At 34.8% G+C, this 12,935-nt stretch overlaps 1 protein-coding gene across 1 annotated transcript in view; it reads right to left on the bottom strand.

Annotated features, from left to right (window-relative positions):
* The window catches only part of LOC126831470 (nuclear hormone receptor E75), a 36,060-nt gene extending 23,428 nt beyond the window's left edge, over positions 1-12,632 (bottom strand). Inside the window, exons 1-3 of the mRNA XM_050561981.2 lie at positions 12,455-12,632; positions 12,153-12,301; positions 5,429-5,537 (exon numbers count right to left, since the gene is read on the bottom strand). Of these exons, the coding sequence (XP_050417938.1) occupies positions 5,429-5,495 (67 nt within the window). The 5' untranslated portion in view covers positions 5,496-5,537; positions 12,153-12,301; positions 12,455-12,632. The remainder of the gene's footprint in view (positions 1-5,428; positions 5,538-12,152; positions 12,302-12,454) is intronic.
* Positions 12,633-12,935: the final 303 nt, after the last annotated feature.

The raw sequence follows: 12,935 nt of genomic DNA, 5'->3' as shown, positions 1-12,935 counted from the left end.
GACGTCATGACAGGTTGATATGAACCGAATATATCAACCTATCGTGACGTCATTACCGGTTGACATCTATGCACTACCGCCAGTTGTATATATGTAATTGTATGCTGCTCCCTGTGGGCTCTTTTATGCAATAAAATTTATTATCTCTAATCTGTATAAATATAGTACTAGTTGGAACTGTCATACGACACTCGTGTCCTCCAATACTACGCATCTCTAGCATTATAATCGTCCACAAAACCAAACAATTTCAGGGTCTTCATCCCCTGAACCTCCATTAGGAATCTGCCTTGGACCTAACCTCCAACCTTTCTCGAAAACCTAGGGTTTGACACAACCCGGGCAACACTCCATTCCGAAATCTGTGCCCCATCATCAATCTGATTAAAATACAGATCTATATTATTTCGTTTCGTTTTTTTATACTTTCGATGGCCTACACTACATGAAGATCTGACCGGTTGTAGCGATAGGTCGCGTCAGAGGTCATACGATCAGCTTTTGACCTATGACGTCAGACATTTGATTATCCAATCAGCATTGATGTTACTAGTGGATACCCACAGTTCCGTGCAAAACACGCCTAAAGCTCGCCGTAACAGACCGTTCCATTAGCTATTCCCTCACATCATTCGGAACACGTCAATGATAACAACACTTCCAGATCCTAGTGTAGTAAAGGCAAGTAAAACGAAATTTTGAACAATAAAAACGAAACGAAATAGGATCTGTGTTTTTATCAGATTGCCCCATCATCCACCCCATCTACTTTAGTTGTGTACGTCGTGCTCTGCGAGATTTCATTTAGACAACCCACGCATTTGTGATGTGTTTATTTGACACCATATCTATGGCTGTTTTTGTTACTTTAACTTTTGTTATCAGGAGGCATCAATACATGCTAGCATTGACACCGTGTATCTGATAAAAAAATTTTTTAGTGTACAGAAATTGCGTCGTTAAAAATGCCTTCTTCAAATAGCAAATTGAAAAATGTCATGACTGACACTCGATAACATTGGAGGTAACCAGGGTGGAAAATCCACGAGCAGCTTTCTAATCTAACCAACCATTTCCAAAGTGTTACGGTCGTTCCAAATATTTTTGTTGATAAAATTTTATTTTGTCACTCGACACTCGATTCTGTTTCTCTACTAATATAAAGAAATGGAACGTATTTAACATCTCGTTGACACTTTTCAGACTCTAACATAGGGTAATGTTTACTTATATTGTTATGTCTAAATTGCCTTTCCAGAAATACACAGTTCAACAATTTTGAAATATATTGTTATTTGAATATTGGTGGCCACGCCGATTTTGTAAAACATAGGCAAATCTGAATGGGTCATATCTCAGGAACCATAAGTCCAATCAAGCTAAAGTTAGGAATACAGGATATAAACCAAATTTCAGTCAAATCAAATGGGTGTGGTTACCTCATTGGGTGATTTGACACGCAATGGCCCTCTGTCGTAAAGTATTGATCAGTCTCAGGATGGTAGCCTGATGGCTTCCAATCCGACACATTCACAGAGGTGCGTTCTTGGTGTTCAGATGTCAACCTTGGTATAGTGTCCCGTCTTCGACAGAAGTGTGAGAATTGTACTGATACACCCAATCTCTCCCAAACACTGCTGGACTGACTGATGATTCCTGTTCCACATTATGACTGGTTAACAGTTGGGTTAACAACCAACCCATTACAGCGTAACAAATCAATCGGGATTAACCCAGAGCTCTAAATATGTTAAAGTAAAAGTTAATATGACAATCGCGGATACATTACGCCACAACCCGCAAAATTCATTATGAGCGATTATCCAAATATTAGAAGAATATTGTAGACAAACTAACTGTATGATAAACGAGGCTATCCGATATAGCTTCATACGTAAACATTGGTTAAAAGATAAAGTTCAGGCCTATTGCAGATTTCGTAATAGGTCATGAGATGTAAATAGGGTTAGGGCACGTGGTTGTTGACGAGATTGTGGGTTAGGGTTAGGGCTAGCCTAATCCTAACCCTTATTACACCTCGTGACCTATGACGAAGTCTGCAATGGGCCTTTTCTTTACGTGTTTTGTTTCAATAAACTGGATTGAACCACGACTACCAACAAACGTATGTAGGAGAGATTTGATTGGTCGACTTTTTGTTTTAATTACAGCATTGGCTAGACCGGGATTTCTCGGGCCATTGATTCAGGAATATGTACTGGCCCGCTTTTTAAAAGCCATATTTTAAACCCATGTTGGCATCATAAAATGGCGATTTTTAACATTCTCATTCTGCCAAATTAAATTTGTAGGAACTGGTGCGTTTACAGGATAAAGAAAAACATCATTATCGCGTGATAACAATGGTTACAATTACAAATCCATTTATAAAAGTTTTGTGTTCTCAATGGGGCTAAGTATATTATATTTTGCTTCCGTGTACTACTGTGTACAAACCGGGTAGCCAATCCGAAGCTCAGAATGTATATCACAGATATGAATGCGGAAACAATATATTGATTTTTCGAACAACAGTTTGTATGGATGTATATAAATATTCAATATTCAGTATCTTGATCACTAACTTTATGGTGGTACGAAATTACTGAGAATCTGTAAGTATAAATAAAGGGAGTGGAAAATATTTATTAGAATTGGAATGTCTTGTTCGCCTTCAAACTTTTTCACAGCGGCTAGGCGAATATTTACTGCTGATCAGTTTGGTTCTCCTTGTGATACCGCTTTGTGAACAGGACGATTTACCCAACTACTATCCAATCAATCTGTTTCACAGAAGTATTGCGAAAGCCTTCTTATATCCCTGTATAAGATGACTAACCTCTATAAGTGCAAGTATGCCTCCTTTATGTGACGTCACGGGAGGTTGGATGGATGAATGGTTAGCACGTGCGTGCTGTATCATAAAGTCTGCCATTGAGTCAACTGGCGTGACAAGGAGTAGGGACGCCTGTCCAACTTCGTGGGTTTTCTCCGGGTCCTCCGTTTTCCTCCCACTGCTAAAGACCCCTACGCGCAAGCGAATTATGGAAATAAAATTGAACCGTGTGTTAGTTCTGAAATGACCTGTTTTGTGCCGAGTGGACGTTCAACCCCATTTCTCTCTCTCTCTCTCTTTATGTGACGTCACATCATACGGCGTCGATCATTGGCTCGATGGCGCGCGCATTGTTTAATAAGACGTAGCGTAAACTGGCAGAATAGTGCCTTTTACTCATTTACTCAAATTATCTATTCAATGTTTTGCAGTTCCAATTGTAACAGATTACCGTACAAATTTTGTACTTTTTCGGGGAATTAACTCATTGATATTGAAGTAATTGATGAATTATGTCAGTATGAGAAAAAATGTGGTAGAATTTGGTAGTATTGGGTTAGCATTCGATGGTATTGGGTAAATGGTAGTTCTAAATCAACAGTGCTCGTGGCATTGAACTGCTCTACATCGAATATTAGAAAATAATCTGTTAAAAACCGTCTTCTCTGTCGCGTTGACAAGGTTTTGGAAAAGTGGTAACTTCGAAACGGAATTTACTGAACATCGATGGGGTTCATCCTCTCATGACCCCATTGCTACGCAGCAACTTTGAAATAAATCCGGCATATTTGAACTGCTTTAATAAATTGGATAACAAATGTTACCCCAAGATGGTCCACGAGCTAAAAATGCGATTTTAGTAATCAGGGGCCATAATTCACGTTCCGATACGTGCTAAAATCAACCCATCCGAGACCTTTGGGATATATATATATCAAATCTGGATTTATATTTTGACCTGTAGAGGGTCCACAATCTAAAATAGCGATCTTTCGTACAACCAGTGGCTATATACAATACGTGCCAAATTTGAACCTATCCGAGATCTTTGGGATAAAAACATATTTTTAAGTTTTATCAAATCGGAAAAAAAATGACCCGCAGGGGGTACACAAGCTAAAACGAGATTTTTCGTACAACGAGGGACCATAATCCATAAATCTCATCAAAATGCGATAAAATTATGATCTCGCAATTGTATAGGCGTAGGTATATATCATTTACCGTCATACAGCCGAGGCTAGATGTAGAGTAACGGAATCTGCCGAGGTTTGCCGAGTGACATGAAGATCTTACCGGTTGTAGTGGAAGTCATACGAGCGGCTTCTGACCCTATGTCTGATGACGCCAGACATTTGATTAACCAATCAGCGGTGATTTTTCTAGTGGGTTACCCTCAGTTTCGTGCATTTCACGCCAAAAACTCGCGGTAGCAGACCGTTTCATTGGCTAATCCCTCACATATCCAGGACGCGGGTTATATAACAACTCTTCCAGATCCTAGTGTAGTAAAGACAAATAAAACGAACTTTTGAACTATAAAAAACGAAACGAAATCAGATCTGATTTTAATCAGATTGCCAACGAGTCTGTATTTGCACAGATTGTGATCGATGGGGGTAGACACGGATATTAGGAAGGTACATTCCATATTTAGTTGTTATCTGCTCAGAAGTAAAGGTATTACATTTCAAAGTATTTGTCAATCAGATTTCTATAGGTTACTTTTCTTATTAAATAATATTTAGTAAAGTGTACATTTCCAGAGAAGCATAACAATGATGTCCCCTTCCCCCACCCATCCTTCCAAAATAACTAACTGAAAAATAAAATTGATGCTTTTAAAAAAAAAAAAAAAAAGAACTGCACGACATTTTTGATTTAATAGGATATTGTCATTCCTAAGCTCTAGAATGTTGTTTTTATTGATCATGTTAATAATAATCACCTTTACTTTAACCTAGAATACCATGATCAGATCTAGGGAGTCATCCATCATGTCAATATTTTGATAAAAACAATTGTCGTAAAAATTACCCCATAGCATTCAAGATAGTTAAGAGGTCCCCAAATTAATTCTATATCTTATTTTATATATTTGTATGAAGAATGTAATTAATTATTTAATGCAATTGCATTTGTGTGAGAGTGACGGACAATGAGAAGAACATGCCCACTTTGCACTGTTGATGCAAGAGCCCCAGTAACGTTTCCAGCCAGGGGTCCTGTGCAATCCTGAACCCGACCTATTAAAATCTAATTGATTTGTGGCACATTCTCTCTTTTTATTTCTATTAAAAAGAAAATATTATTTGTATTTACGTCTTACTCACTGAGCCAATGCCGCTCCCTCTTCAAAGAGAATGAGCATGTTTATTTTAACCATTTTAGAACAGAAGGTGGGTCCTGCATTGCTATTCGGATTCTATATGCAGAATAGCTTATATAAGTCGTCTGGTACATTTTGTTTTCTATTTAAATAGCACACGATTGGTGAGGCTTCTGGTTCTTTTATATTAGTTTAATTACGAGCATTCCAACCTGTAAAAAATGTATTTGTTCTTATTCTGAAGCAAAAAGATGAAAACTTACTTATTCTGTCTTGAGATCGCTTCATAATACATGTTGTTTCGTCAACTGTTAGATTTTTTGTGACCATATTAATAGTCTAAATGCAATAAAATATGCACCACGTAGATATCTGTAAAGGAAATCAAAATTATGTGGATGTTTCATTTCTGCTCCAGCAACAATATGCATTATATATACAATTGTTAATATTAAAGTAGGAAGATGGCTAATGACCTTTGGGGGGGGGGGGGTGAGGATAGCTAATTGAACTTCTCAAATACGAAGGGATATCAGGTCATTGAAATGAAATGCCATAAGTTATAAATCATTTAACATTCTCCAATAATACTCCCATCAATGGCAGGTGCAAGGGTGTTATTTTGAACGATTTCTTTTCTGGCTTGATTTAGATCAACATACTTGTCACGCTAAACTAAGAGTGACAAAATTACTTAAAGATGCATTATGTAAGAAGAGCTAAATGAAATGAAATGAAATGGGGTTTAACGTCCTACTGTTCTGCTCCTAAACTGGGCTAATGAAGACGGGCATGCCCCATACAGTGTGCTATAAAGGAAATTTTGCCCGGGCACGGGCACTACGGCCTACTCTTATATCGAATTCCAACTACCAAGGGATCTTTTACGTGCACGCCAATGTGTACACGGGACCTGGGTTTTTCGTCCCATCCGAACGACTAGACAGCTGTCCTTGTCAGGCCCCCCGTCCTGCATCACTGACAAGGGGAAACCACGCTGGAAAATCTGAAGAAGAGCTAAATCTTATGGCGTCAAATGTTATATGAATTTAACATTTAAACATTTATTCACATGACAAGCCCATAATCCTACTCCTTGTCACGTAGAACCGCGGAATCAAAACTATGCCAGTTGACTCAATGACAGACCTTATGATACAGCGCGCACGTGCTAACCATTCGGTCATCCAACCCCCAACTGAATTTAAGAAACTGTATCTAAGAGCGTAAACATCGTCAGGCGATGTATACACATTTAGTTCAGATAAATAAACAGACACTAAGTTCTTCAAACGTTTGAAAGTGATCAATAAAATTGAAAATCAATTCCATAACAAATAGGTAAGCAGTGTTTTTTTTTTTATTTTTATTTTTTTTTTTTAAATTGGGGTAATATGATCATATTTTTAATGCATCTGTATTTTTGGACTCGTTGAAGTTTATCCAAAAGTTTGGATGGAAGACCAGCTATAATAACGATTTACAGTCGAATTTTGACAATATTATTGTTTATTTGAACAAATTTATATATATATATATATTTATTTTATCATCATTTAGTTTTAGAAAGCTTTTTGACATCCACAATTTAATTTCAGATATACATACTTCAATAACAGCTTTTGAATGGACATAAGAATCTGGATTTTTAGGTGAAAAGAAATATATAATTGGGTGTCATCTGCGTATAAATGAAATTCTAAATCATATTTTCTAACTATATCCCAAACTGGTGAGGTGTATAACGTAAATAAAATTGAACCAAGGATAGAACGCCAAATTTTATAACACAATGAGCAGAATATATACAATTTAAAACAACATATTGCTGCCTACCAATTAAATAACTTGCTAAAAGATTAAGGGTAGAATTATTATGTTATTCTATGAAAATGCACAAAATATATTCGAACGAAAATATGTGTGGGTGTGAAATACGCAACAGAATACCTGTTGTTTTGTCTATCCCGATACAAGCTTTCATTTCCGTTATCATTAATTTATAACGGCAGAGGCATACATTGAATGTCTACACTCCTTCACATTGCATAGACAGGCATGATATTCACAGAATGCTTTGGCAACCTTATTCCAGGTTGTCTGAGTGAAAACTTCTCCATCCGTGTTTTATGACTTGATATAAACTTAATGTCTATTTGTAACATTAGGGGAATTCCTGTTTGACCTCCATACTGTGTCTTTGACACTTGGTGAAGAACTGGGGGGTGTTCGATTGTCAGTCAGGAAATCAAGTGATACGGAATTCGGCCCTGTCACAGTTCTGCCAGTCCCGACAGCTGAGGTATATGAGAGTAGAATCGCATTTTAAGTAACAGGTGTGTTTCAGCTGTCATGATTGGTTGAGATAATTTTTTATGCAATCGGCACATGCGTTGTACTCCGAAATTCTCCTTTTCACTCAATCGACAATACTTTTGGAATGGAGAGAATTTAATTCCGGAAAGCTCAATCAAGTATCACGGTGGGTACTGTGGTCTATGATTAACTGCACTAACTAAAAAGACACATTGTTCTCAAAATTTCGACAGGAACACAATTTAATATAGTTGATTATTATTTCTTTTTTAAATGGCTAATAGAACGACTTATTCAGCTCTATTGAAAAGCAAATTATATTTTTAATGACTTTTTAAAAGATTTTCATGTTTAAAGTTGGGAATGAGCACTTTTTGACAACATAACATGGACATTTTGACAACATAATTTGACATACTGATTTTAATTTTAATTTTAATAGCCCAAAAGTAGAAATTTACATGCTACATTGTGTAATTTTATTTGTTGGGAGTGAAAGTTTTACATCACATATTGTGTATTCCTATATCTTTTCCGTTATTGGTACGTTTTTTGTTAAAATAGTCCATATAGCAGAGGAAAATCCGTGACCAATTGCTACAGAACTAGTTTTGAAGAAATTTTTCTATTTCGAAACAATGCGCTGGTCAAAATGGGCTTTGTTGGAACCTCTCAAACATTGGAGTGTTTTGGCCATTGGATATAGTCTGAAATAGGGCTAACGGCGAAAATATTATAAAGTACCCTCTTCCTCGTAGAACAATAAAATGCGGTGAAAATATTGTAATCACCAATTTAATTCCTAATTTTGGTCCATGTTTAATTTCAATTTATTAAAAATGGCACCATAAAATCCAATATGGCATCCATGCTCTCTCATAAACTATAATTTAACTGTATTTTAAAAATAATGAGTCTATCAAATTTTATAAACCAAATATTAAAAATATTAAAACATATCATTATCTTTATATAAGCCCTGGCTTGTTTCTAGATCCCACAATCATATAGTCTACTTTATAATATGTAAATATTTATTGAATAAATAGTGTCAGAAAAAAAAAATCATTATCATCAAAATAAGTTCGATTTTAAAAAAAAGTACGATCGCTAATAATGTACTATTCAAAACAACAGACTGAATAATAAATTTGAGCCTTGCGTCACACAGTAAACCGATAAAATTATACAGGTTATTATATACATTCTAAATAATGTTGGGTTGGGTTTTTTTTAAGAAAAATTATGAAAATCCCCAGATTATTGCAAAATGTTTGATTACAACACATTAGCCCTGTAGGAATCCCTTACAAACAACAATTCCATTCAGTATTTAAAAAGTTATGATAATTGACATCACTTCGATCGCTAATGTTCGTTCGTTCGTTTCTGGGGTTTTACGTCCACTTCCACCTAAGGTGATATCGTAGACAAGATCGCTAATGTAGCAAGATATCTTTTAAATACGACTGAATCCAAGCCGGGAGATTATGTAGCGTCGGTATTTTGATTTTGTTTTCTTAATTAAATGTTAAATAATCAATACGAGCACATATTTAGCGTGGATTAAGCCGTGGGAAATTTGATATATTTTATCGAAAATGCAAATGTCGCATCGAGCCTTTAATATCCGCTCCACTTATTCATAAGAAAATCATAAGATAGAGCAGATTCTAAGAAACTAATCTTGTCTGCGGTATCACCCAAGGTGGAAAAGGGCGTAACGCCGTAAGCAGCAACAACAAATAGAAATTATATTTGGTGAAATTTTTTTGGAAAATTCACATAAACCTTTTCTTAGTCACAGTAGACCAGGATATAGGATTGTCATTCCTTTGTGTTTATAGTAAATATGAGAAAAATGTAATACATATTTAAAAAAAACGTGTATTTGCTTTAACTTAAAGTGGATTTGTTCGGTTCAGGTATCATAATTATTGAGAAAGTCTTGCAATAAAAGTCAATTTACCAAACAATGGAACTACTGCGCTAGTAATGCGTAAGCCAACTATTTTAACAGTATCAATATGACAAAAAAGGTCCCAGTTCAGTCCATGAAGCAAATCCATGATAAATGCTATGAAGAAAGCCTGTGGTCGCCCAGACTTTTCCATAATCCGATTTATAAGCTGCGGGTTAAATGTAGGAATGAAAACAAGAATAAGAAATAATAATTGTACTCAGTTATAGTTTAATTACTGAATGTTAAAAATAAAAGTTCATCAGGCACCGAAACATCGCTTTGACGAGCATTTTTGGCCATGGGATTAATGTCTTAAATAAGAGGAAAATGGCGAAATAACCCGCACCTTGAGAAGAGTTTCACAAGATTTTTTGTTTTGTTTTCTCTTCATTAGTAGAATGTTATAACAATACTCTAGTCATCAAGTTGTTAATGTTGATCCATGTTTAATTTTGATTTATTCAAAACTGCTCATGAAATCCAAGATGCTAGGTGCTCTCGCCAAAAGACAATCTTAACTATGTCCATCCAATCGCATATCCCAATTATTAAAAATATTATTGATAGTAAGAAAACAATTATGTTATAATCTTTAAAACAGATGACCTACATAATAAATTTGACCGTTTAGCGAAAAAATAACCTGGACACACTGTTTAATGTATGCATAAATTATTCTTATCTTTGTAGAGCAATTGAAATTTTATGTATTGTTATCTAATTGCATCATCGGGTTGTTAACTGTAACTCATATTTAATTCAATTTATTAAACAGGACGTCTAAAACCACGATTAATCTATATCAACCAACCTTAAAATTGACAAAAATGGGTTTAAAAGCAATATGAGCGTATAATTGATTTACATTCAATATTTAAAGAAGCTAAGTCCGTAACTCAATATCATCCAAAATCTTTGACATTGAAAACACGATTTTTTGCAATTTAAATCAGCATTGGTGTTGTGATCTTACCTGGAAAAAATGGGCTTCTGATATCCAATATTTAAGACAAAATAAACATTTTACCATTGGTACACGATTCGTGTACCATAATGAGTTTCAGCGCCATTTGTAACAAGGTGCTCAAAGAATGAGGCTAGACATATTCCACAAGTCATGTCAAACGGTGATATCATGTTCTTATTTGGAGAGCATGCGCAATAAAAAATATCGGTGTTGACTGGAATAACCAGACGCTAGAAACTGACTTGCGGTTGAGACTTCTTGCGTATTTCGCAGAGCATTCACAGTAAAACGGAAACGATTGCATGTAAAACAGTTTACATAAATTCATATTTAATATTATATGTGTTGCGACCCATTTGTGCCAATTTCTAGGTCCAAAATATTAGCGATTTAGCTCCTTTAAACAAATACTTTAACTGCTAATAATCAGTTATGTTCGGTGAAGTACGCTATAGCAGTCCAAATCTAACGTCAATGGTTATTGCTTGTTCGGTCCATTCTATACGTTGTTTTTTTTAGTGATTATTCTATTGTCTATGAATCGCCCATTTTTAATTAATTCCGCGTTGTCTTGTGGGATGTCTTTTCTTTGTTCATTACTAATGGCGCCCGAAACCGTCTACTGATTTTAAAATAGCATTGTCTTAAATACTGGATGTTAGGTTCCCATATATTCATGGTAAGATAACAGCAACAATATTGAATTGAATACGCCAATATTGAATTCTAATTCGTGTTTTTAATTTCGAACATTATGGATAATATCGAGTAAGAGGTTTACCCCCTTTAAATCATGCACGTTAAACTGCATTTCATTTCATTTCATTTCCTTAAATCATGCATGATTTAAACGGTGTAGTAAAAGCTCAATACACCATATATTAACATATGAAACTTTCAATGCTCAATATTTGGTAATTTTAAGAAACTATCAGTTCTTAACCAATAGCTTGATTCTTATAACAAAATAGACATAACCGAGTATCATCCATTGTTTTTTTACTGGACTCTTTAAGAACGGAACGCAGATAGAAATGATCTGTCAATATTATTAAGAAGTTAAAATCTACTGAATCTCCCACTTTTGTTGATCAAACAGACAGCTTGTCAGATATTCCAAAATTAAGCCAATTTCATGCTTCATATACACACAGGAGAAATTCTGACATTTGAATTTGAATTAAATCGGAAAAGTCAATATTTGAATATTTTAAAATATGCTATTAAAGCTTGCAATCATGTTTACACGTCATATATATGCGTCAAGGAATAATGTTTGTTCAATTACCTTTCGTTGATTATATTGTTTCTATAATATTATTATGTAATTTAACACTCTATATACATGTATATTGATCATAATATATGTTTATATAATTTATGTATTTTGCTTTTGGGAAGCCGATTTATATAAGCTATATAATATTGGCTTGTTTTGATATTCCGAAAATAAATATTGTTTTTAAAAAAAATAGCTTTCAACAGGTGTGTAGTGTTAGACATTTGCACATAGCAATTGAATATAAAAATACAAATTTGGAACTTTACGACAGGAGTTAAAAGAGTTAAAGACAATTTCACCCCGCCTTACTCAAATGGTCGATATATGTTTGTTTATTTTAATTTTTTGGGGAGATGGTTATGTTTTTCGGTTTATAATTGATGTTCGGGGTATCCCAGTTAAAATCCGATTGTTCACAACTGAAACCTATGTGTAATTACACAAATATAAATTACTTACATTATTTTATATAATTACTGTATATAATAGAAGTTCAGCCTGGTGGATGGGGTTTCAATTTCACAGGTAATAACTCGATATCATAGACAATAATACTGGGTGCATTATCCATATTAATGCATGTGAAAAATACGTTAGGTAATTTCGATCTGTAAATAGATAAAATTAAGTTTATTTCGTCAAACATATATTATGGAAAATGTTCAACGATTCTGTGTTCAATAAAGCAGTTTTGGGCGTTTACTGCAATCTATTTCTATATATATTAGCAATAAATAATATTACACAACCACACTTCCTACCTTGTTCATCCTGTATACTAACTATACTGTATATTTTTTATATCCCTGATTAATCCAAGTGAGTGAAAACGACTAGTTAAGAGTCATACAATGTTATACTATTGCGATATTATACCTGTACAGCCGGTATTATAAAAGATGGGTTCACAGTTCAGTCGTGACCCGGTTTACACGCATAGGTCCACTATTATAGGTCACACGTGTATCGGTTAAACTCACTCTATTTCTTAGAAATCAACAATAGAAATCGCCATATATTTATTATTCAGCGTAATGGAATTAACTGAATCCCTAAATTTTAAATTTATTGAATGTGTTTTGAGGCTGTGTATGTTACAAGTTTTTAACCGGTTTGTTCCTGTGTCGGTGAGCCTCCATTATTAATAAGCGTTGACGCCTAAGACGCCCATTATATTGTTGTCGTATTAGGGTTGTTCTGCTCGAAGTGAGCTGTTTTGCTCTATGTATAAAAATTTGCTGC

Source organism: Patella vulgata, chromosome 9, assembly GCF_932274485.2.
Source record: "Patella vulgata chromosome 9, xgPatVulg1.2, whole genome shotgun sequence".
NCBI classification, from domain to species: domain Eukaryota; kingdom Metazoa; phylum Mollusca; class Gastropoda; family Patellidae; genus Patella; species Patella vulgata.
Note: the sequence above shows the minus strand (reverse complement) of the source record. Positions and strands in the feature narration are given on the sequence as shown.